Genomic DNA, 26,063 nt, shown 5'->3' with positions numbered 1-26,063 from the left:
TCCTCAGGGTGCTCCGGTTTCCAAAGGTGTAGGTGAATGGAAAAATTGGCCATTGTATGAGTTTGTCTGAGTGTGTATGCGTGTTTCATAGTACTGGGTTGCAGGTGGAAGGGCATCCGCTGTGTAAAACGTATGCTGGATACGCTGGCGGTTCATTCAGCTTTGGCGACCCCTGATGAATAAAGGGACTAAGCCAAAGGAAAATGAATGAATAAATAGGACCATGGTGCTCATGGCGACCCGAGTTTGATTCCCTGCTCAAGATCCTTTGCTGACCCTTCCCCTCTCTCTGTTCCCAATATTTTCCTTTTTGTAACCTCCAAGGTCTTATCCAAATTAAAGGTGATAAAACCCCTAAAAAATAAAAAGACAGTTATAAAAAAAGTAATGAATTGCCATAGAAGATATATCAACATAAAAAAAACACCATTCTGAGACAGATGTACTGTATAGCTTCAGAATCAAGTGTGAGACCGAATTACAAAATACAATTTATATAACAAAATAGAATACGTAATAAACGAAATAACTATAGGCAGTGAATGAGTACAGTATTAGGAGTGAGGTAATACAAGAAAAAAAATTCCTTAAAGTGACAGTTCACCCCAAAAGAAAAAAGATTAATGAACAAAACAAGCACTATGAAAGTCAGTGGTTATTGTTTTCCATCATTCTACACAATAACTTCTTTTGTGTTAACAGAAAAGAAACCCATAAAGGTTTGTCAACTGAAGTAAATGGTGACAGAATGTTAATAATTGAGTGAACTATTGCTCTAAAATATGTATATATTTAGAAAGTATATATTTAACTATTTAACTGTTGGATTTTTCACTTAGTATTTCAGACAATGAATAAATAATTACTGCTAAAGTAATTTTAACTACAGTAAACTAATTCAAAACATCAGGCTAAATCTTTCATAACACTGAAGGACGTTAAAGCATGTTTAATTTATGAACATAGAACATTATCTTGACTTATTGATTATACTATTGTTTACAGAGTTGTGTTTAACCAATTTATAAATCAGTAAAAAATGTTGGCACTATTATATGAAGATCTCATTTCCTGTGTCTGACATTTAATTTACTTTATTAAGCAAACATTTGTTCAGATTTACTAAACAATCAGAAAGAAGAGACAACCTGATGGAGTACAGTGACTAAAGTATGAATACAGTTTAAACAAGCGTCAATCAAACTGGCTACATCTGGTGAGAAAAGAGGCTTAACTTTGTCTGACTATTTACTCATCCCGGTAAGGAGGGGGTATAGGGTGCGAGGACAAACCAAACCATTATTATCAAAAAATATTAAATAAAATCTCCTCAAAGTATCAGTCAAAATATCAAAATTTCCCAAAAATCAAACAGTTATAACAGCATACAGTTGTTCTACAAAGTGTAAACATGATCTCCTCTGTCAAAACTGTAGCCATATGTTGTATAGACAGACTTATATCCCATTATGAACCGAGATCCCGCCCCCTAAATCCTCCCCCTGCTGCTCAGAGACACAGACATAATCTTCCATCTTTCAGAGGGGAAAGACAAATACATTGCTCGGATAAATCAAAGTGTGGAGCTTGTGTAGGATCGAAGAGTGGATTTCAACCCTGGATTCAGTGTTTCTACCTCAGTGAAACAGAGAAGCGCAGGACAAAAGTGTGGAGAGGATTATCCAGAGGCAGGTGATGATATGGAAACATTGATCTGGTCAGACCTCTAAATCACCTCTAGTGTTTTTTTACTTTTGAATATGGGGCCACTACATGAGCCAGGATGGCAGAAGAGGAGCCGAACCAAAAGTTGTGGGGAATATCATCTCTCCAATGTAAGTAAAGCAATGCTAATGGATGATAAACAACATAACGTCATCATAAAAAAAAAAAAATATATATATATATATATATATATATATATATATATATATATATATATATATATATATATATATATATATATATATATATAATTATAACTATAAGATTATACATATAATGTGTGATGTATCCTGTGTTGTTTTAACTCAAATTTATGTAGTATGGGCAACTGTTGGGTTATTTATTTATTTTCTTTGCAGCATTTAACCCAAATTTGTTTAAAACTACTGAGATTATTTTAGAGTGAATATTGTTTTAGATTTTGTACATTATAGCCGATTAAATGTGATTAAATTATGGTACAGCCTATACTCTTTTACTTATACGACAGTGATTTGTTTTATTGTCACTCTGTTTTGCCAGATCAATACAGCTGGTGCAGAATTCTCCAGGGTTTAACTCCCATTCACAAAGCTCCATTAAGAAGATTAATAAAACAAATTCAGTAAAATAATTAAAAAGTACAATTCAAATGAAGGTAAAAGGAGATTAGTGAATGTAACAGCATAAAAAAAACGAATGATGTGCTAAAAAAGGCACATAAAATAGCTCAGATAATGAGGACACAACAATATTAGGGAGTATTGAATCACTCAGCTGTAATGTGATTTTGCGTTATATAAGAGATGCAATCAATACATTTAGTTTTTGTTTTACGTCAAACATATTAGCTCGCATTTTTGCAAAAGAATGTTAATTAACTAAAACTTGATTTGTATTTAAGATATGAACTTTTTAAATAGCTGTCAACTCAACCTACAATGCACTCAATGGATGCACTTGTCTTTTGGTATTTTTTTTTAGAAAATATAACAATATGTGCCAAATTTAGCAAACAGCTGAAAAAATATATAATAAAGAGCGGTACTTTCAACACTTAAATATACAATATTCATACAAATAAATTGACAAAATTTTCTCTAATATAAAACTAAACCGTATTTTAGCTTATTATTAATTAAAATATTTTGTAAATATGCTAAAACATCACACTTATTTGCCAAATGTACTGCTTTTAAATGACGATGTAAACATGTAATACATTTGTGTAGTTGTTGTTAAACAGACCTGAAGGTGGTTTCTTTTTAAGACAGCAGACTATATGGTTGAATTTATAAAATTAAACTTAAACGTTTACTGTAAAAATAATACTACACTTTATTTGATATAAAATATTTTTTACAAATGTATTTTTAGACAAATCAATTTGTCTAACCGGTCTAATCTTAAAGTTGAAGTTATAGGCGCTTTACCAAAAATAGCCACCAGGTGACACCCAAATCCATCCAGTTAGTTTGTTTTTAAGCACCTCCTGGCTCCTGCCTCAAGTTCTGCCTCAAGTCACCAAGTATTGAACCGTACGGTGACTGTCTGATATGTTTAGATTAGAAACGATGTGATTGTAAAACGCCTTAATTTTGTAAAACGAAACCTGACACCGTCCATTAGGGGGAGGAGCTCAACAATAGCATTTCGTTTCCATATTTATGCGACGTCCGATTTCCGAATGGTTTTTCACAATATGCATTTTGAGTTTTCAAGCTTTCAAATGATATACTATTTAGGAAGATCACTATAATTACTACATGCCATAGGAAAAATGCAGAAAACCAGCGTCTCTCTGATTTTCTGTGTGTTGTATGACGCTGATTACATCTTTTTAAATCGTACTGTCTTTTCTTCTTTCTCCAGAAATCCTTCTCTCAGCGCAGACAATCTGCTCCCTCAGTTATCCTCAGCAAAGCTCTTTCAAAGTCCAAACCTGTCTCCAGGTAATACAACAATTAAGCAAATTAACTTTAGATTTACTAAATATAATGATTATTCAAATGGTTATCAGTGTGTAAATAAATGGTACACTTTTACCATATTTCACATTTCATTCATTCATATGTTTTTATAGAGCTTTTACAGTGTAGATTGTGTCAAAGCAGCTGAATATAGAAATATGTACTAATATAGTAAATTGAAAATACAGTTTTGAGAGTTAAAATCATGGTTGTTATAAAGTAATAGCTGTCTTTTCAAAAGGTACATATTTGTACCTGAAGGGTCCATAACGGTACTTCAAACATTTTTTTCTTTTAGGTACATTTGGGTATTAATATGCACTTTTGAGGTACCATTGTGGACTCTTTGGAAACAAATATGTATCTTTTGAAAAGCTACTGTCCCCTTGACAGCTCCTGTACCTTTATTTCGGAGAGTGTAGATCAAACATGACCATTAAACCATTTTGCAGCCACACTGTAAAAAACTATATGATCGATTAGTCCTGACAGCTTGTTTTTAGGTTGTTGGCTAAGTTAATTATGTTCTGTCTTAGATTTATAAGGTATGCAAGCTGTCTAAGTCAGTTTAATATAATAAAAGTTCAACGGACTCATTATGTTAATTTGATTCAGCTTAAAATTTTATGGCAATGAGGATTTTTTACAGCCAGATTCAAACTCACCAAGCAGTTTGTTTCCCTCAAAAAGCATAATAATGTCACTCTTAGTGCTTGTGTGGCTTTAGAATATATTTTCATTTCTTTGAAAGGAGACAATGAAGAGATGCTACCAAAAGAAGCAGACTGTGTCTGTGTGTGTGGTCTTACAATCATCTGTGTATGTGTGTAAAAAAGTTGTCTAAAGAGTGTTTGTATTTGAAATCTACCTTTTATCTGACGTTCAGCTGTATCTCTGGAGCTCATTTCTCATTGGAGCAAGTGACAATGTGCTAACGTCAAAAGCCATAAATTATCACAAACCCACTGATAGGCTGGATGTGTTTAAGCAAACATCTACGAGGGATTTGTCTGTATTTTTTATGTTTTCCTGTGTTCTGCTGCCAGTATTGACTATTTTTCTTTTGTGCGTGTGTGTATGTGTTTCAGAGATTGTATATCTCAGGTTAGTCAGGACATCTGGGCCCTGATTCAGTCTCTTCTCAGCCCGACCAGAAAGCTGATTTGCCAAGGAAATGCGCTTCTGCAGACAGGCCTTCAGACCCAGGAGAGATACCTCATCCTCTTCACAGATCTGCTCATCATCACCAAGGCCAAGTATGGAAGAGGAAATTCACTGATGAGAAATAAACACTCACATGTGTCAGACTCAAAGACAAGATGTAGAATGTTGGTGACTAAAACTTAAAATTTGTCATTTTAAAATAAAAGTACAATTAAATAGTGCTTATTATATACATCCAAAGCATAAATGTACATATAAAATGCCTTTTTAATGTTTTGATAAAAAGCAAAATGTCAAATTATGGGAGAAATAAACGTCCGTCCTAAACCTAAACCAAAATAATAAAATCGATTAATTAATGGATAAATAACATTAGCCAAGGCATTTATATACTGCAACTCTCTGGTGATTTAAAGTGCTTCTTTTATCCTCATTTGTAAGTTACTTTGAATAAAAGCATAAGCTTAATGAATAAATGTAAAAATATTAAATTAGCGATTCCTGAAAAGTCCTTTTAATCTTTGACTACATAAATGATTCAACGGTTGAAGTTATCTTGCTTTCAAAAGTTACCATTCTAGTTTTTATCATGATTTGACTGAAAATACAGTGAATTTAGCAGTATTGTGAAATTTAGTTAGAAAATAATAACTTTAAATATCTAATAAAACTACATTTATTCCTGTTGTGACAAATTTGAATTTTCAGCATCATTACACCAATCTTCAGTGTCACATGAACATTCAGAAATATTTGCAACGTTTGGATTTGCTGCTCAAGAAACATTTATTATTACACTGAAAATATCTGCTTCTGGATTTACTTTTTAAAGTTTACAGTAGAAAACCTGATAGTGAGTTTCACTAATAATTACAAAGATTTACATGTGAAATTTTATTCATTTATTCATTTTTCTTTAACTTAGTCCCTTTATTCATCAGGGGTTAGCACAATGGAATGAACCGCTAACTTATCCAGCATATGTTTTACACAGCAGATGCCCTTCCAGGTGCAACCCAGCACTGAAAAGCACCCATACACTCTCTTATGCACATACATAAACAACAGACAATTTAGCTTACCCAATTCACCTATAGTACAAGTCTTTGGATTGTGGGGAAAACCAGAGCACCCAGAGGAAACCCACGGGAACAGGGGGAGAACATGCAAACTCCACACAGGAATGCCAACTGACTCGGCCGGGACTCGAACCAGCAACCTTCTGTGTTGCCTACATGTGAAAATAATTAAATATAATTTCTTATAAAATATGCTTCACAACTTTACACACTGTATTATTATCCATGCTGAGAGTAGTTGCGCTGCTTCATTTTGTTTATGCATTTTTGATGAATATAAAGTTTAAAATAACTTTGTTTTGAAATAGAAATCTTACACCATAAACATCTTTACTCTCCGTTTTAATAAATTATTGCATCTTTGCTGAATGAAGGCTTAAATCTTTAAAAAAAACCTGATTTAGACTTAGTGCGTATAGAGCAGAGGTGTCCAAACTAGGGCTCACGGGCCAAAGTTGGCCCTTGGTAACCTTTGATTTGGCCCACTATCCCATCTGAGAAGACAGTGACACTGATGGAGAGGGTTGTGCGAATGCCTTTAACAGAGATCGATTTCTAATTTACCATAAACTTTTTTGTTTGTTTGTTTGTTTGTTTTATTGCTGAGCTACACAAAAAAGCAAACTGAAAATAATTGATTAAATTAAATGTTGTAAATGAATCTTTTTTTTTTTTCATATAAATAGTCACTCAACGGATAGAGGACAATGATGGTGATGGGGTTGTTTTAACTGTAAGAAGTTCATTATAAAATGGAAAAATATAATGCATTAGTTAATATAAAATAATGTTTTTTATTTAAATAAATGAGGAACTCATTAATGGCAACTTTCATGTAAGAGTTTTTTTCTTTAACTCTTTAAGGCATATTTCACTTTGGCCCACCACGCTCAATCAAGATTGGTTAAAGGCCCTTCATAAGAAAAAGTTTAGGCACCCCTGATAAAGAGCAATAACACTTATGTGTATGTACAGTATGGTATAGTCCTGAATGTCTTTGCTCGTTGTTTGTTTTAGGTCGGTGCTGCAGGTGAAGCAGAAGGCATGTGTGCGGGTCAGCGAGATGTGGACGGCTTGTTGTGTGGATGAGGTTTGTGAGGCCAGTCCAGCTTCAGACAGGAGCTTCGTCATGGGCTGGCCCACCACTAACTGTGTGGCCACATTCAGGTACATATCTACACACATCCACTGTATATTAGTGTATTCACCATACTGGAGTTTCTAAATTTGACACACCATCCTAAAAATATTGATATACAACACCATTTCCAATACCACAGGTAGCAATACTCCTACAGCATTCATTCAAATTAGGATATTTATGTACAGGGGTAAACATTTATGCTGCTGTTTTGAACCATGTAGCATTTCAGTGAATTTAATTCGAACTTAATTTGAATTTTAGTATTGCAGAAGAAACTACTACTCTAAAACATTATTGAATACCAAATGGCCAAATACAACTAATAACACAAACAGAACAAATATGTAGATGTTACTTAGGTTAAAATCTTCAGGTCAGTCTAATTTAAGGTCAGTGATTTTGTCTTTAGATGTTGATTAATGTTAACGATAACAGCAAGTTAACCTTTCTTCCAATGTCTTTCAAAACGGTTTACTTTTTATGTTTGTAGGACCCTAACAAAGTGAAAAATAAATATTATATTGCTTAATTTTTTTATAGTACTTTTGTTAATTTGACTGTGTATGTATTGCTATCTATATGATTTCTCTTGTTAAAATAAATGTTTTGTGTGTGTCTACAGCACTTCAGAAGAGAAAGACAGGTGGCTGTTTCTCATTGAAGGGTCAGTCCTTCATACTTTTATTTAAAAAACTATACAATAATAAAAATAAAGAAATATGTCATCGATATCTATTATATAATCTCTCATTTTGTTTAGTTGTATAAAGGAAGAGAAAAAGTGTGATGAGCCGAAGATGATTCCGCTCAAGATATTTGCAAAGGATGTTGGGAATTGTGCCTATGTAAGGACTAAATGATTTGAGCTCTTAAAATACTGAACAGTAGTTTGGAAATGGAAATGAATGTAATTTTGCTTTTGTCTCTGTAGGCCAAGACTCTTTTTGTCAGCAACACAGATTGTACATCTGATGTCATTAGCACAGCACTGCAACAGTTTGGTCTTTCGGTAAGTTTAGATTGCACAACAACAACAACAACAACAACAACAACAACAACAACAACAACAACAACAACAATAATAATAATATAAATTATTGTATTATTAATTATTCTATTTGTAAATTAATAATTATTAGCATTAATACTCTTTAATATTAATATTTTTCTAATAAAAAATAATAATTTTTAGTTTTTAATTTATGGATTGCTTTTTAATGTGCAATAAATAAAATAATAATAAAAATAGTAATAATAATATTAATAGTAGTTTTTAATATTATTATTAAGTATTATTATTAATAATATTATGCTAATACAAATAGTTAATAATAATTGAATACATTTGTAGCAATTCTTATTGTATTTTTTTTATTACAATTTTATTAATGTTTTTTTATTTAACATTCGTTATTTTAGTCTTTGTTGTGATTAAAGAATATAATTCATATTATTATTGATTATAATATTTTTAAAGAATGAATAAATAAATATTTTATACTAATCTACTAATATTTAACTGATTGATTGTTTTGATGTTTCTTCACAGGGTGGAGTAACAGATTATAAATTGTGGGTGTGTTCAAAACAAGACGACACTCCATACCCGTTAATTGGTGAGAGCTGATCAGGAATCAAACATTTTATCTGTAAATTAATATATTAAATACAATAATTTTACTTTCCGAATATCTCCATGCTCAGTAAGTTTCTAAATGTGTTTTTGTTCCACAAGGTCACGAGTTTCCGTACAGTATCAAGATGAGCCACATTCGGCTGCTGCAGCGAGATGCAGTGACGTCAACCTACAGTCAGATGGCACTGATGCCCATTGATGCCCACTGTCAGTTCTTCCTGAAGCACAGTCAGATTAGCTGCACACACTCTGGTGAGATATGGGTATTTTCAAAATAGTACAGTAATACACATACAGTAATATGTTCTTTTTTTTTTGTATGCACATAATACCACCACAACTTGTGTTTTGCTCACAAATTTAACTAATACCTATCACCCAAATGATTGAATACATTAAGAATTTCAAGCAGTTTCATATTTGTATTCACGTTTTAAAATGTTATGCATAAATGTGCAAAAGATGCTGTATTTTATCAAATATATGCTAATTTGCATACATTTTTAGCACAAAAATCTAAGCACTGGATGAATTTAGATTCACAATTCTTAATTCTTATGTTTGACACATTTTATTAAGTCAACGGTTTTTACTGAAGTGATTTTAAATGTTTCTTTTTATCACCCCAAATTCAGAAATACATTGAACAGCCAGCATATGTATATGAAACTGCCGCTTTTAGGCTTTAATCCAAATTGTGCCGTTTTGGTGACTGTCACTTTAAATTCAAATGAGATTGTGCTCAACGCCCTCTTCACATTAGAGGCGGAGAGACAAATGCCTATGTGTAAGCATAGTGGCAAATTCAAAAACAAAACCAACCTATGCTAAGAAGGAAGGAGATTGTCATAAATAGGCGGGTCTTTCTCCTTCTGATGACACGTACAAAGGGAGAATATGTCAATAGTATTCAAAATACTGTTTTTATGAAGTGTGATTATAAAGAATAAAATGTAGATATTTTTACCATTACAAGCTGGCGATATTCACAGACTGTTGGCACACAACTGTGTTTAAACCCCTTGTAAAAGTGATTTTTGCACAATAGGTCCCCTTTAAGACATATATTCTACAAAAAGAGTCCATATAGAATAGAGATGTGCTGAAATCAATGTTTTGTTCCTCATCTGTCTGATGTTTCTCCTTCAGATCAGAAGAACAGGAGGAGGAGGATGTCTCTACTCAGCTGGGCATTTAAACGAGGCTCCAGCACTGAACGGTCTGTCCAGTCAGAATCTCCTACTTATACCATTGCATCTGCATCTGGACGACTGTTTGGTCGACCGCTCACTGATTTGATCAAGGATAATAGCTTGCCATCACCCATTGTGGTAGGTACTGACCAATTTACTTCTAGGCAATAAAAATGATAATAAAAAAGGTTCAAGGCAATAAAAAAGATGATTAAACCAAAGTGTGGTTTCTGGAATCTACATTTCACTGCTTTTAAAACATCATAATAAGAATGGACTGAAGTAGCATTGAATATTAAACACTTCAGAACTGTTATTGGTTCTTTGGTGTGTCGAAAACACATTTTGAGTAAACTTTAAATTTTTGGTTTATTTTATAAATTACTGTTGATAACAAAAAATAAATAAAATTAAGCAACTGCTTGAAAATCCATACATGCTCATATATATTCAATTAATATATGATAATTTGCTTATTTGAAACTTTGAAGGCTTGTTATTAATACTTCAAAAAATAAAACACATATAAACACTTCAATATATGTAACTATTAATGCCAAATCTAATGTTGGCCATAATCATCTTTTAAAAGCTGTTATGTTATATTTTTTAAACTGAAAAGTTGTGGATAATTCTGGATTTGTAATTGTGTTCCACATTTGAGTTTTGTGGTTACTGTGATATTTTGATTATACTTAAAACAGTTACATGCCTGGCATGGGAAATTTCAAACATATAATGAAGTAAATTTTGAAAAAAAAATAAAGAGAAAGAGAGAGAGAGAGAGAGAGAGAGAGAGAGAGAAAAAAAAAGCTGACTTAAATGTTTTCAAATTCTTTTTTTATGGTAATGCAATTTGTAATGTTAAAACAGGATGAATACATGTTGAACTATGTGATAGAGAACAGGACAATAAAAACAACACATTATTCCTTATTCATAATCTTAAACCCACCTGGTTTTTCTCCAGGACATGCTGAGGTGTTTGTGCAACGAAGGCGTCGTGACTCGAGGAATATTTCGGCGTTCTGCAGGAGTGAAGGCCTGTCGAGAGCTGAAGGAAAAACTGGATTCTGGCCACTACGAGGAACCGCTGACTGGAGAATCTGTACTAGTTACTGCTGCAGTGTTTAAGGTAATCTATGGAGAATGAGAAAACATTTATTCATGTACACTGTTCAAAAGTGTGTAAACATTTGAGTTTGTTTTTCAAAGTCTCTTACGATATATTTTTTATTTATTTGATTAAAAATGAAAGTGAAAACAATTATTGTAAAATATTATTATTAATTTAATAATAATTAGATTTCTATTTGAATATGATTTATATACAGTATATATATATATATATATATATATATATATATATATATATATATATATATATATATATATATATATATACTGTATGTATATATATATATATATATATATATATATATATATATATATATAAAATAAATATAATAAAATAAAACTAATATATTTTGAATTCAAATAAAATAAATGATAACTGAAAATAAAATACATAAGCTAAATTACTAATACTAAGGCTGTGTGTTTACCTAAGGTGGTTAATTTTTTTCCAGTTGTTTTCAGTAAATGCCACATTTTTTAGAACACTAGCAGCATGACGAAGTGCTGAGCATCAGTTTCACGCAAACTGCCAAGTGCTCTTTGTTTTTCATGCTCTGACAGTTGGAAAAGTGCTCACGGCTTTTTTTTTTTTTTTTTTTACAAGAGTGCTGACATTTTGAGATATGCAAAAATGCATCGGTGGACATGCGTCCTTAAACTTTTTAATAATATAAATAAATAAATAACAGAAAAAAACGAATTTAACCTATTATAAAAACTACAATGGTTAAACAAAGACCCTAAACAAAAAGTAATAAAAAAAGTTGCACTGCTTAAAGGCATAATGCACCCAAAAATGAAATTTACTCATATTATTTAATAAATCTATTACTTAGACGTGTAACTATTGACTTCCATAGTAGGAAATCAAATACTATGGAAGTCAATAGTTACAGTTGTTGTAAAAAAATAAATGAGTGAAAAGGAAGAGAAGAACCCAGTCCAGGAGACTCGGAACAAGCAGAATTCCTTTATTGAGATGTGTTGGTTAATCTGCAGTCATACAGCGTCTTTAAGATGTCCATGTGTCTGCAAGAGCCTACTAGAGGTCCGCAGACTGCAAGTTCTTTCACAAGTCTCTCACAAGTCTCACACAAGTCAATGATTTCATGGCTATATTGTGTTCTTAGGAGGAGGGGATATAGCTAAACAAAGCATGCAAATTAAGAGTTGTGGTCGGCAGGGTAAACTGCTTTTTCCGGCCAGATCTTATCATGTTCTGGAGACAAAACCTCCTGACCATTTGATTGAAAAGAGTAAACAATAGACACCCCATGCTGTGAAACTGATAATTGCATCACTTTGGCTTAGCCTGTAGTCAGCAAGGCAAAGGTTAAATGACCCTGCTAGCTGGCATGTCAATGAAATAATATAATTAAAAACCAGAGAATATTACTTTTTAGTTATACGTAGATTATTGTTAATTTGAAATTAGATGATATCAATTTATATTTCCACACAGGTTTCCAACAGGTTTACAGATATCTTCTTTTGTGAGTCACAGATAGGTTCGAAATGAGTAAAAAGTCAGTAAAAGATGAAAGAATTTTCACTTTTGATTGATTTATGCCTTTGACATATTTTGTTAAGTAAATAATTATTTGAGGAATAACATTGATTTTAAACTTTGAAAGACAAAGCATCGTCACGTTTAATCAATTTAGTGCATTCTTACAGAGTAAATAATGGATATTTATTAACTTTCTTTCAACTTATTCTCTGGTTTATCAGGGGTCCGCCACAGCCAAATAAACCACCAACTATAAATATTCATGTCTTTCTTTAAAAAAAAAAAAAAAAAAACTGACCTCAAACTTTTGAACAGTTATACTCATCAGTAAACAATGACTTCATGGTCATGATTCTGCTTTCTCATATCTGTGGATCTGGTAGGAATTTGTACGCAATATACCTGGCAGTCTGTTGTGTGAGGAGCTTTATGAGCAGTGGATCCAAGCAGTGGAGCAAAAAGAAGAAAGAGACGAACACTTGATGGAGAGAAACCTGCAAGAAGTCCAGAGGTAACACTAGGATTAGCATATCAGCCGTTATAATGCTAGTTTACTCAGGATAAAACCTAGATAATGATGGATCAGGTCTGTAATATCACTGCACACCTTAAGCAGATTTAAGTTTAGTACCCATTTTAGCTTTATGAGTTTTTATGAGCTTACAGAGATTGAGAATGTTCTGTGGATGTTTAAAGGGATAGTTCAACCAAAGATGAAAAATTTGTCACTGTTCACTCTTCCTCAAGTGGTTCCAAACCTTTATGAATTGAAAACAATACAATATATACTATGAAGAAAGCTGAAAACCTGTTACCTTTGACTGCCATAGTAAGCAAAAGAAATGCTATAAAAGTAAATGGTCACTGGTTTCCAACATTCCAACATCTTTTGTGTATAACAGAAAAAGAAGAGACTAAAAAACACATTAATGGTAACAGAATTAATTTTGTGGCTAAACTCTGAATCGCTTTAAGTCACAAATCATAGGTTTATTTATATACATTTGGGTGTATTATAGGTATATTTGTTTATGTGATGAATTGTGGGATAATTATTAGCATTTTTAATTTTGTCATCAATCTGCTCAGGCTTGTTCAGCTGTTGCCTAAAGAGAATCTCCTGCTTCTGAGACACATTATAGCAATGCTTCATCAAATACAGCTCAATGCGGAGATGAACCAGATGAACTCATTCAACCTGGCTGTATGTATAGCACCAAGCTTTCTGTGGAGCAGCAAACTACAGACTCAGGAGAACCATGCCAGAATGGTGAGCGCACGTGTACATGTTTTATGATCATCAGTTTATTGTAATAGCTGCTGTAGTACACGTGTAGTCAGTATTATTACACTCCAAAGGACACAACAATGGATCTAGATGGAGGAATGAAAATGTAATTGCAAATGTAATCTGTGTGCAGGTGTGTGACCTTGTGCATGTCTTGATTGACAACTGCTGTGAGCTGTTTGGGGATGGAATTATAACCCTCTTAAAGGATTTGACTGAAGACAATAGAAGCAACCGCGGATCAGGTTACTATAAATACAGACACATTTCACAAACACATAAACACCAATATGGAACTGTACAATCTGTGCACGGTCAGCCTAAAAAATGTTTTACAGCCTTAACAACAATAACAAAAACAGAAAAGGAAACATTTGAAAAGTCTACACATTTAAAGTCGATACAACATTTACTGTACTTTAAAAACGTATTTAATATAGGAATACAGTATTTTATTTGAATAAAACTTTTTGGCCAACAATATACTGTTAAATTTTTACATTGTCCGCTTAAAAATGCTTAGGCTTTTAGCAAAAAATACGAAGAATAAGAATGTTAGTAAATCATGTTTACTTTATTAACAATTATTTTAAGTATTGTTTGTTTAGATAATCTTCATTAGCGTTACAAATCCTGCCCCGATTCTGTAAAAAATTACTTTTATAACAGCAATACAATTTTACAGTCACTCATATATATATATATATATATATATATATATATATATATATATATATATATATATATATATATATATATATATATATATATATATATATATATATATATATATATATAAGCAATAACACACAAGTAACGTGCATTGGCACAAGGCTGCAGATCGAGTGCCTTAGTGTCCCACCAGTGACCATTTATAGCCATATTGCACTGCTACGAGTGTGATATTGCGCTTATATAACAGTTCAGCGGCATAATCATGTATTTAAAAAAAACAAACAAACACAAAGACTCTTAAAAATCCTTTTATTCTAGGAACTACTTTCTTCCGCCGTTCATTCACATATGCAGCTGATGTCAGAACAGCAGAAACTGTTGCTAATTCACAAACGTCACTTTATAGCTAGTATTTGAATGATTCTCTAGCGTAATGTCTAAAGTGATGACAAAACAGGTGATTTTGCTCACATTTTAAGTTTATAAGGCTGAGCAGCATGAAATGCCATCAGTCTTGAGACATTTCCCAGTATTTCTCTGTTGCAATCGGGAGATCACAATAATTAATCCCAAAAAAAGCAAAGCAAAGACTAACAGAAACACTACCAGACTATGGCATAAATACAGCACTAGATCAACTTCAAAAGTTACTTACCCGTTTTATGTTTTGATCTCCTGTAGTTTGAAATTAACATAGTTTTCTTCTCTAAGGACATTATTTATGCTGTCTCTGTTGCCATCTTGTGGCAAAACATCAACCGTCTTAGCTCTGCTCAGTATGACAGGCTGATGGATGATGACATGCAGCATCTCTGAAATTATGAATATTTAAAAAAGGCACTATCTTACAAAAACAGCCTTAAAACTTGTTGTCCAACAGCTGCAATATTTGTCAATAATTAATATATATATATATATATATATATATATATATATATAATATATATATATATATATATATACATATATATATATATATATATATATTTTTTTTTTTTTTTTCCTCAATCTAAACTATTTTTATGTTCTCACCTCTAGTTGGCTCCCTGCACCAGATGTCAGACTCGGGTTATGAGAGTCTAAAGAATGAAGTAAACACAGACACAGAGGACATTTCTAAGACCAGACCTCTAAAAGACAGTCGTAGTATGGACTCTCTCATGTCTCTAAGTGACTGCGACCTCGACTGTCCAGAAAACAAGACCTCTTCCAACCCACTGACGCGTATCAGAAACTTCACACCCACCGTGCGTCAGCCTCGATCCCTCACATTACAGAGACACTCCATGCCTGCCTTTGCTTTGACTTCTCATGAGCAGAAAACAGCCCGAGAGAGAGCCGAAGACCCAACGAGAGAGTTCCAGAGACCCGACGAGGTCAACAGTAATGTGTTTTTGGAAGCCAGCTTTGAACAGCTTCATTTCCTGAGGGAAAAACAATCACCCCCGACCTCCAATGTAACTTCACCAGCGCTCTCATCTGTGAGCTCAATGGAATGCACTTTTTCTCCTCTGAACTCTCCAGCCAAGTTGCAATCTGATTGGCTCGTTCCAAATGATGCAGATTACCAAAAATCTATCAGCTTTCAGAGTGAGAAACTATATCCTGCAAATCATCAGATGAACAAATCGGGGAATTTACTGTCTAAATTGACCAAAAATCCTCCTTCTTATGAACAAGCCTTGCAGCAGCTAAACCGAAAGGCAATCTTACAGACTCAACCCCCACAGAACGGGAAAGGCCTTTTCTACAAGGGACCTGTGAGCACTTTAGGAGACTACCAGGTGTCTCCTGCTCCCATCAGGTTCACCTGCCAAGCCAATACAGAAGAGGAGAGCAAGTTGCCACAGAGTGTGTTTTATGGCCAGAGCTGCAAGTTGACGATGCACAGGGAACAGAATGCAGATATGAAGTCTAGCAAACTCTCTGAGCAGCAGCTGAGGTGTAAAGCATTGGATTTGCATCCCTCCTCTGGGAAAATAGTTGGGGATTTCATTATCGATGCTTCCCCTATCGCTGAGAAGCTGACGAAGAAGCAGGCAATTGGGAAAGGACGCAGACTCAGCTGTTGCAGCAGCAGCCAGTGGGTTGTATGAAGCCAATAAAAAATAATGTTTTTAACCAACACATAACCACTGGCATTAAATTAATGGCAATAATGTGCCATTTTAAGATTACAGTATAAGTAGATTTTTGCACAAATTTTATGCATGCACATCGCCCGATTTTCTAATACGGAAGGCAGTAAACGTCCAAACAAATATGGAATATAGAAGGCAGTATGGATCAAATAGAAATATGAAATTTGACCATGTAAAGAGTGCATTGGGATGGTTTTAAATGGGTGTCTTTAGTTCGTGCAGACACATAGTTTGACCATGTTATGGTGGCAATTTTTATCAAGACATGAATACATGCACACATACATACAAGTCAGTATACCTTTACAACATCCTTGACAAATTAACCCATCTGTTTGTATGCATATATTTAAATGGATTTCTTCACATTAATCAGGTTTCATAAAAGGTAGAGAAAGAAAAGAAAATTTAAGGAATAAAGTGACATATCAAATGTGTTCATTAAACGTAGGGGTAACCATGAGTTATATTCAAAAATAACAATAATGTCGACAACAAAATGCATTTTAATTAAATAATATTTAGATATTTGTTTGATAAAATAAGACAAAAATAATTTGTCCGATTTTTTTTTTCTGGCTTAAGGCTATTTTAAAGCTTTATTTGTGAAAGTGTCATTTAAAAACCAGCAGACTAGTCTAAAATAGAGCTCTTTCGTTGGTTATCGTGCTTGTTGATGTGTTGACATGGTCAAATTACACATTTTGATCAATACTTTTATAGCCTTCCATGTTGCCACAACTGTAGTAAACACAACGTACGCACAGCTCTGATTTTTCTCGTACCAAGTGTCCACAAGGTGTCAGCACTGAACTGTATAATTGTGCATTCAACTGAAAGTGTACATACAAATTAAGTATTCAGTATCTAACAATTGATTGCTACATATTAATAGAAAGATTCATATTCCTTTTGTAATATTTTAGCTATTTTTCTAATACTTAATTTATATTAATTCTAACAAGTTTCAAGCCATATCACTGAAATCTCAAACTTTGAGCATGAAATGCCTTTTTTGTAAATATCTTTGATCATAACAAAACAACATTTTGTTGTAAGTGTAACATGTTTCCTTTTACAGTATATCTTTCATTATGCAAGTAAAACTATTTAAGGTATTTATTTAAAAGCAGCACACAGTCACAAAACTTCTTTTCAGGATTACGTTGGGAAATACGTTCCTTGTTGAACCTAAAACAATTAAGTATTTTAAATATTTTAATCCTAAAAGATGAATGGCACATTTCTGAGCTCCAACAGGATTATATACACTGATATTTGTGAGAATTTTAAAAATGAATGTATCATTTTTGTTTGACTGTAGTGAGATTGTAAATACAATACTGTACTTCATAAAAAGGCTATTTAATGTAGACATACAGTATGTACTTTGAATTTCATGTTTTGTTAAACTATAAATGTTATTAAAACCAGTAATCCCATATGAGTTTGCCCTAGTTTTTCAACATATTTCAGCTTAAAAGTTGCTCATGTCTAGATTTTTTTGCGCCACAATTGCATTAAATAATAATATTGAAATAAAAATATCTAAAAACAATTAAAACTTATGTACCTTGAGAATGATTAAGCTTACAACTACTGATACTACTACTACTACTACTACTACTACTACTACTACTTTTACTGATTAGTGATGCTCCGATCAGGATTTTTGCAGCCAATAAAGAGTACTGAATACTTGTCATGGTGATCAGCCTATACGGAGTACAGATTCTAATGCTTCAAGCTTTATAATGCATTAAGCACATTTTTCCATCCCTTAAAAGCGTCTTATAACCATTAAGGTGTGAGCGTGTCATGGCCAGAAGCAGCTTTAAAGAAAATAATTCATCCATTCATTTTACTTCGACTTAGTCCCATATTCATCAGGGGCTCACCACAGCGGAATGAACCGCCACAGAAAAAAAACATAACACGGATATAAAAATTGGTAAGAAAAATTACAAAATGCAATTTGGAAACATTGCAAATGATCAAAGAAGAATTTAACATCTCAATCAAGAAAAAGTTTGATGCACAAGTTAAAATAGGATTAAAAACTACTGTTTTTTTGTAGTAAGTATATTACAAGTTATATTATTAAATATTCATGTTAAAAATAACAATACATTTTTTTCATCTAAAAAATTCCAGGCAGCTTTAGTGAATTTGCAATATTGTCAAAAACACAAAACTTTCAGTTGTTATCTCTAAAAATGCCTACATGCCAGACCATTCAAATATTTTGCTTGTCTTCAACAATTGACAGCAGCTCCACAGACTCTCACAGCAGCTTGATCGCTCAATGATTTGCACTCGTGATAGCTTTACTGCTCAATTAATTTAACCTAAGAAGTATAATGCTTAGAACTTCACTAAATGTGCCTCTCACGATTTGTTCTCTTGCTCATTCACGATCGTCTCCATGATTTGCAGGTATTTTAACTAATTTTTGGGGATCATGGAGCCGGTATGAATATAGGGAAGACTCGCTGAGCCTCTGGGAGAAATCATAAAGTTGGATGAGACTAGGGGTGATCGCTTCGCTTGCACCACAGCAGCTCAAAACACTGGATAAGCATTGGTGATGGATGGATGGATGCTTGTAAACTCGTAAACAAACCCATGCGATCGGTTCATGAGATGAGATCAGCCAGATTGGCGAGTACCGATTGAGTCATGAAATGTGATTATCGGCCGATACCGATCGAAGCATCCCTGACTGATTCTACTACTACTACTACTACTACTACTACTACTACTATCATTACTATTATAAAGAGTAAAACAAATAAGGCAACTTAAAAAGTTAAACATAGTATTTATTGCAGTAAGTCAGCTACAGGCATATCTGCAATTTAAAACCAGATGAGTGTTGCAGAATCTGCACAATTAAAAAAAATACAATCACTGAAATTATAAAATCTACTCACGGCAGTATGTAAATAACATAAACGATAAATGTTATCATTTAAATTGTGGTTTTCTATTAAAATAGTACATATTAAAATACCTGCTATTAAAGATATCTCCATATTGCAGTGTTTATGATATACAGATGGGCTTTATTCAGATTATATTTTGGGTGGGGCTGTGGAGGACTCTTTTTCACTGTCAGCTCGAGCATCAGAGATCACATCTGGCACGCGCAGTATCATCCCGTCCAGATCCTTCCTCAAACACACCTGACAGCCCAGACGAGACCTGGAGATAAACATGCAAAGCAGAAACTGAGGTGAAGGTCAGTTAGGAGTATTCAGATTAAAGTTCAAGGCTCAGTATGATTATTTCATGTACAGTACAGTCATTTGCAACAACAAATGAACGCAACACCCTAATGCTATTATTAAAACGTCAAAAGACTATTATTTGTGTAAATTAGAGAAATCCATGATCAGGCAAAGCAAAGTGCTGTTCCACTTTCTACAGGTTTGCACAAACTGCTCCATTAGTTCAAATAAAATTAATTAACAGTAACTGATAAAACTTAAAAAGACAGACTTGTTCTGGGGTCTGAAATCAAAATTTCTGCAGACTTCAAGTAAATTCAGGTCTTTTTAAGACCCTTTTAATACCCTTATAAATGAAATTTAGATTTATACAGGGCTAAACACTAATATTTTTTTGTAATATCCTGGTTGGGCCAATAGAATTGGAAAAGAACAAATGTAGTTATTTCTTGACCACATATACTAATGTGTCTAGTTGTATGCACTTTTTCCAAAACGTTTCTTTTTTTTAATGACAAGTTTAGCATTGTCAAATGTATATTTATTTTGAAAAATAACAACTCCTAGGTTTTTCATTAGGTTTTTTGTTTTCTCTTTCCGATTTTGAAAATTAAGAAAATTAGCTGTAAAAAGGTCTAACAGGTGTTGTAATTTGTATCTCTTTACAAAAAAATAAAAAATAAATAAAATTTGTTTTGTTTTTGAAATTTAAGATAATTTAAAAGACTTTAAGACCCCGCAGACACCCTGGAAATGGAGGAGTTTATTTATAAAAACAGACAAACCCGTTTTTAGTCATTTTCAGATACCATGTTTTATGTTGTGTACTAAAGAGTAAAATGGCAGAAAGGTGATTTAGGGAAATGACACACTGGAATTCATAAGAGATGTTAAGAAATTATGTTTTAATATTGATTATTGAAGAGCACAATAGCACCAGATTTCTATAACCATACTAAAAACAGTAGATTTAAATGTTTTGTATTCCTCGGCCCTTTTTAATTCATTGGTGTCATTCACAATGCCTCATGAGATTGAAGTTCTTTTCTCATTAGATGACCAATCTTTTAGCCATATTTTTTTTACCCAATTTTCATACATTTTCATACAATCAAAGATTGTAACATTTGCAGTTTAGTTTGTATGGCTTGTTTTTACTTTGAATATCCCTTGAGGAAAAATAAATGGGAAACATTCTTCCAAAACCAGTTCTGCCAAAAATGTGGGCATGTGCAGGCACTAATGCACATCATTAGGTTAGGCTCATTTAAAATGAGCAAAATCTGTGTAGAAACAGTCACCACTGATCACAGACAGATTCAATATTATTCAATTTGACATTTATGTTTGTCAAAGATGAACATGCCAGATAGAGATGTTCACTAGTGTGAGCGGTCTTGCTTTCAGTCAAAAAAAAACCAGTCCTTTCGTTATAATATCACCATGTTTAAGGTCTGATTTCTTTAAAAATCAGTGATCTTCACTGCCTGATAGGGTCTCAGACCGGACAAGAAGCCCTGCATTAAATTCCATTTCCCCCATCATGTCTGTAAATGTAGGATTTTATAAATATCAATTTATAACAGTATTTTCAATGGAGTTTCGGCACTCACCTGCTGATCCTGAGAGCTCTAGTGCTTACACGTTCTTTCATTTGGTTTTACGCTTGAACAACTAAATAAATGCTAAAGTCTATTTAACTGAATCTATTGTAAATACATTACAACACCGATGCTGTAAAAGGAACCTTATGAAATTGAAAATAGTCACATTAAGCTTTTACCAGAAAATTATAATTGGCTGAAAAACACTAGCTGTGCATATAGCCCATTGCCAAAATAAGACAAAAAACAAAAATGGTGAAGCATCCATGCTGAGTTGTATAGTCAGGCACATTTGTTCTTCCCTGATTGTGCTGATTAAAGGCATGAAGGAAAACTTAATTTATTGAGTTATGGTTAAAATAACAGTGAAATACTGTCCTCCTCTAAAATAGTTTTTTGTAACCCTATAACGCTAGTAATGCTTTATTATTACTGGTTGCCTATTCAATACTTAAAAAAAAAAAAAAAAAAAAAAGGCCTATAACCATGCATTTTACTATTTTAATACATGACATGATTTTGCTTAAAAACTAATGAAATCAAGTTTCCAACACAAACAGTTGGATGTGAGCCTTTTACAGTCAGGGACTGCTTTAGATGCTTAAACAGACAGGGCAATCATAGAGTGCAACAATGTTTACATTTACAGGGGAATAAACCTATAAATGGTTTACTGATTCTTTTCTCTACATACAGTATATGGAACTTTCAAACTGGACTACTTCAAACTGTAGTCCATTCCCAAAACAAAGCTACGAATTGGACAAATATTTCTTATTGTTCGGTCATTTGAAGTTTCAAAGCATAAAGCAGAAACACCCAGGGTTCACTCACGTGTCTGTAAGCCCATAAGCCAAGTCCAGCATGTCCATTTCCTCATCAGAAACGGGTCCAAGCTTCTTATAAACGTCCTCTTCGAAAATAAGGTGGCACGTAGAGCAGGCCAAAGTTCCCTCGCATGCACCTAGTTCAACCCGAAACAGACATACAGAAATATTAGGCTGCCAGTTAACAAGCATGACCAGCATTAAAATACCTTTGTACTACAGTACTAGCTGTTCACCTCATTTTACCTTTGGATTACATACATAAAGCCAACAAAGACCAGTTTACAACATTTTTTATTTGATATGCCACATATATTATATACATGTGTGTGTTTTTTTACTTAATTTACCCGTATAAACCTGAAAACAATGTCACACCAAGCAATTTTAAGGGTAAGAGCAGGTAGAAATAAGAAATCGTCAATTTTATTTGTGCACATTTATACCTGAAGTTTCCAAACACTTTGCACTTGCATCTTTTACACTATTCTTAAATATCTTACCAAATCCATCAATATCTAGATCACGGTCGACAACAACATCAAGTAGCGATTCTCCAATTGAAGCTTTCACCGTAATCCTTTTTCCATCACGATTTAGGAAATGAACAGTCACCTTCTCTTCAGCCCTGCATAGAAACACTTGTTTAAGCATTACAATGCAAATCTGGAATCACCATCAATTCTTAGAAGTGAATTATGAAAACCTAGAACAACGATTTCTTGTATTCTTAAGCACCTTTTCTGAAAATATGGGATAAACTTTTGTAGTTGATCTCAAGGGATTCCCTTGAAATGTAAAAAGCTTTTATCTGGAAAATGAGCATAAATAATAATAAATGTTGAACTTGAAGGACTGGACAAACTACATCAATATCTCTTTTGTTTTTCTGCAAATTAATCAAGTATAAATAGTTACATTTTTTAATAATTCTGGTAATTTCTCTATTATTCATACGGATTGAACGTCAGGAAAAGTTTTATGCTGAATGCAATGAAGAATGGTCTCCCACTGGTCAGTACACAATAACATGAACTCACCAAAGCCGCTATAAAATCCTCCTGAGAAAAGACGATTTATGCTTGGAGGCTCAAACACAAAGGGAGGATAGAGGGGATTTCAGTGCAGTGGTCTTCAGTAAGCAAATACAGATATTTTTAATAATGTCTGTTTATTTTGTACATTTATGTTTAGGAGTGATACAGAAGATAAAAGAGCTAAAATACTGTTTTACACAAACATACAATAGTCAACATTTGAAGTAGATCATCACCTTTCATCAAAATTGTCCTAAAACGTTTAAACAGCACCCGTTCTTGTTCTAGGACAATTGTGGAAAACATTTTTGATTCACTTCGAATGTTGACTACTGTATATATTGTAAAAAAAGACTCCAGTTCTCGCCAAGGCTGCATTTGTTTAATCAAAATAAAAACAGAAATATTGAGAGGTCACTGCAATATATACATTTCTTTTTAATTAAATACTCATAATAAAACATGGTATTATATAAATATGGCAACTACTAAGAATAACTAAATATTTTGTTATGGTACATGGTATTCATTTAACAGGTTATATTTATTAAAAAAGCAATAAATTATTATTTAAAAAGTATTTTTGTGATAAGCAATTATTATTTGGCAAACACAAGTCCCCTTGTTTATGCATCTGTAAATTGTTTCTATCAGTCGATCAAAAAATTATTTGACTTTTTAACCACTACACATGATCCATCAAAAATCATTGTAATATGATGACTTGGTTCTTAACATTTGTTATTATTAATGTTGAAAAAGATTGCAATGGATCGTTTAATCATTTGTGGTGCCTTAAGGATTCTTACAATATAAGTTAAGTGCATCTTTAAGTATTGCATTCATTTATTAGAAAGAACTCTAAATGACCCAAACTTTAAAACACTGCATGAATGAAAGAACAGTCAGTTATATACATTTGTAACCTTTAACCAGTACACAAGATCCATCAAAATACTTTAAAATGATGATTTGGTGCTTAAAACATCTGTTATTATCAATGTTGAAAAAGATTGCAATGCATTGTTTAAACTTTTGTGGTGCCTTAAGGATTTAATTAGGTGCATCTTTGTAAAACTGATGTATTGATTTAATTTAATTTAAAGGAATCTAAATGACCCCAAACTTTAGATTAGTGCAAGTATGAATGAACAGTCAGTTATATAGCATTACCCTGAACAACGGTCAACATTGGGAAACATGAATTTCGCAACTGAACAATCAGAATAAAACACTCCAGAGATTGATTTAAGCACAAATTACGATCTGAGAAATATAATACACCTAATACACATCCAGTGTAATCACTAAGAGTGAATGTAAAACTGGCCAATAGTGAAATTACTAAACGTTAAATCTCCATCCGAACTATTCCTTTAATCATACATGCTCTGTTATCAAAGCATTCAAATCAACAGTCTACACTATTTAATCTAATTTTTTATGATTAGATCTGGTGACTTAGAAAGATAACATTTAATTATACAGTAAAATACATTACACACAAAGCACACCAGTAAGCCGATGAACTTGAACTACAAAAAACAAACTGTCAAGAAATGGTTTAGCATATTCCTAAGCTGGAAAAAAAGATATCTGTTCACTTAAGCCATTGCAAAAAAATATCAACGTCAATGTATCTGGCAATTAAACACCCAACTCGGTGTCAATGCAAACTGATGATTTGAGAGCAGCTTATCTAAACCATGACTTTTACCCAAGTGATCTCAAGGTCATTTTAGTAAATAAATAAAATTACTTCTCTCACGTTTACAGTTCTCTGTGCTAACATACAAATCACAGAGGTAGGTCATCACAATAACTATCAGCATGAGCCACTATCATTTCAATAAGCACTGCATATTTGCATTTTATATTATTAACATTATATTCATTGCTTTGTAATCTGAACTTCACGAAACCGAGAATAGTGACGTTTAGTTATATGGATATGCTCATAAAGTATTTCTTTTACAATTAAAAAGTCGTATTGACATTTAACGTAATGACGTTCACGCAATTTATGTAAGCTACGCTGTTAGGAACGCAACTGCGTACAGTTATATCAAACCCAATTCCTGACAAAACAATACGTTTTAATCACTTAATGTTTGTGTACTTTGGCAGTTTCTTACCTTAGTGAATTGGCGTATGTGTTTATTCCTCTAATGTGTGTGTAGCTCTGAGGAAACGCTCTGGTTTGACTGATTGTTTGTTGTGCAGCTTGACGCATAACAGCCGCTCGCTGGAGAAACGCTCTTAAAACACACGCAGACATTGCAATACTGTAAATACTGTCGACGGGTCGCCGAATAACTATCTACCAAGGTTGCATGAGTGACTGACTGAATGAAACTTTCGACTATTTATATGAGGCGGAAACAGAGCTGGACGGTCGTGACGTCAATTTGTAGGACAACCCGGAAAGAAATCGTCATATGTTACTTAATTACAAATAAGGTAAAAGTTTCATTTAAAATTAATCATCGTACAAACCTAGTGAATACTCTCTTAGTAAGATATGAAAAAAGATATTGATACTAATTGTTTATTTTGTAAGCAACTCCCAGAGTCCTTATAGTTCACTTGTTTTCAGTTACTGTAATTTGTTTTGGAAAGATTTTTCTCTTTTTGTCATTGAGAAGGAATGCAAGACCTTTCCTTACGAAAAATGTTTTGTTTGGTTTTGTTATAATAAAATAAAAACTACATAAAAAGAAAATA

General features: G+C 33.0%; 2 protein-coding genes across 6 annotated transcripts; one reads left to right on the top strand and one right to left on the bottom strand.

The window, feature by feature from the left end:
* The first annotated feature begins 1,484 nt into the window (after nucleotides 1-1,484).
* On the top strand, nucleotides 1,485-18,083 carry arhgap20 (Rho GTPase activating protein 20). Its single transcript, XM_021478967.3, has 15 exons — nucleotides 1,485-1,835; nucleotides 3,577-3,656; nucleotides 4,763-4,930; nucleotides 6,935-7,084; nucleotides 7,684-7,725; nucleotides 7,822-7,906; nucleotides 7,993-8,070; nucleotides 8,611-8,677; nucleotides 8,797-8,949; nucleotides 9,847-10,028; nucleotides 10,861-11,025; nucleotides 12,921-13,048; nucleotides 13,627-13,807; nucleotides 13,959-14,070; nucleotides 15,539-18,083. The coding sequence occupies exons 1-15, from the start codon at nucleotides 1,761-1,763 to the stop codon at nucleotides 16,594-16,596; spliced, it is 2,724 nt and encodes a 907-aa protein (XP_021334642.1). The 5' UTR covers nucleotides 1,485-1,760; the 3' UTR covers nucleotides 16,597-18,083.
* fdx1 (ferredoxin 1) lies at nucleotides 3,803-25,678 on the bottom strand. Of its 5 annotated transcripts, none has more exons than XR_012385467.1 (8): nucleotides 25,475-25,678; nucleotides 22,806-22,930; nucleotides 22,310-22,439; nucleotides 19,655-19,845; nucleotides 12,940-13,031; nucleotides 10,846-11,030; nucleotides 5,284-6,069; nucleotides 3,803-5,230 (listed from the first exon to the last, which is right to left on the bottom strand). XR_012385467.1 is itself a non-coding variant. In XM_001922687.5 (4 exons), exons 1-4 carry the CDS (start codon nucleotides 25,615-25,617, stop codon nucleotides 19,716-19,718), a joined length of 528 nt encoding a protein of 175 aa, XP_001922722.2. In that variant the 5' UTR covers nucleotides 25,618-25,678; the 3' UTR covers nucleotides 19,443-19,715. The 5 variants fall into 5 exon arrangements, 1 of the variants encoding a protein (XP_001922722.2); XR_012385466.1 differs by having other exon boundaries at nucleotides 3,803-4,949; nucleotides 5,921-6,069; XR_012385469.1 differs by lacking the exon at nucleotides 5,284-6,069 and having other exon boundaries at nucleotides 3,803-4,949.
* Nucleotides 25,679-26,063: the final 385 nt, after the last annotated feature.

The sequence above is a fragment of the Danio rerio genome, chromosome 9, assembly GCF_049306965.1.
Source record: "Danio rerio strain Tuebingen ecotype United States chromosome 9, GRCz12tu, whole genome shotgun sequence".
Taxonomy (NCBI): Eukaryota; Metazoa; Chordata; class Actinopteri; order Cypriniformes; family Danionidae; genus Danio; species Danio rerio.
This window is presented reverse-complemented; position numbering and strand designations above follow the sequence as displayed.

What these genes read in the sequence shown, in the direction of transcription:
- arhgap20 (XM_021478967.3), top strand. Translation starts at nt 1,761, where the DNA reads ATGGGGCCACTACATGAGCCAGGATGGCAGAAGAGGAGCCGAACCAAA. An exon ending in CTCATCATCACCAAGGCCAA is followed by an intron (nt 4,931 to 6,934) that starts GTATGGAAGAGG and finishes TGTTTGTTTTAG; the next exon opens with GTCGGTGCTGCAGGTGAAGC. An exon ending in TGCAACAGTTTGGTCTTTCG is followed by an intron (nt 8,071 to 8,610) that starts GTAAGTTTAGAT and finishes GTTTCTTCACAG; the next exon opens with GGTGGAGTAACAGATTATAA.
- fdx1 (XM_001922687.5), bottom strand. Translation starts at nt 25,617, where the DNA reads ATGTCTGCGTGTGTTTTAAGAGCGTTTCTCCAGCGAGCGGCTGTTATG. An exon ending in ACATACGCCAATTCACTAAG is followed by an intron (nt 22,931 to 25,474) that starts GTAAGAAACTGC and finishes GTTTCTATGCAG; the next exon opens with GGCTGAAGAGAAGGTGACTG. An exon ending in GCTTATGGGCTTACAGACAC is followed by an intron (nt 19,846 to 22,309) that starts GTGAGTGAACCC and finishes GTTTATCTCCAG; the next exon opens with GTCTCGTCTGGGCTGTCAGG.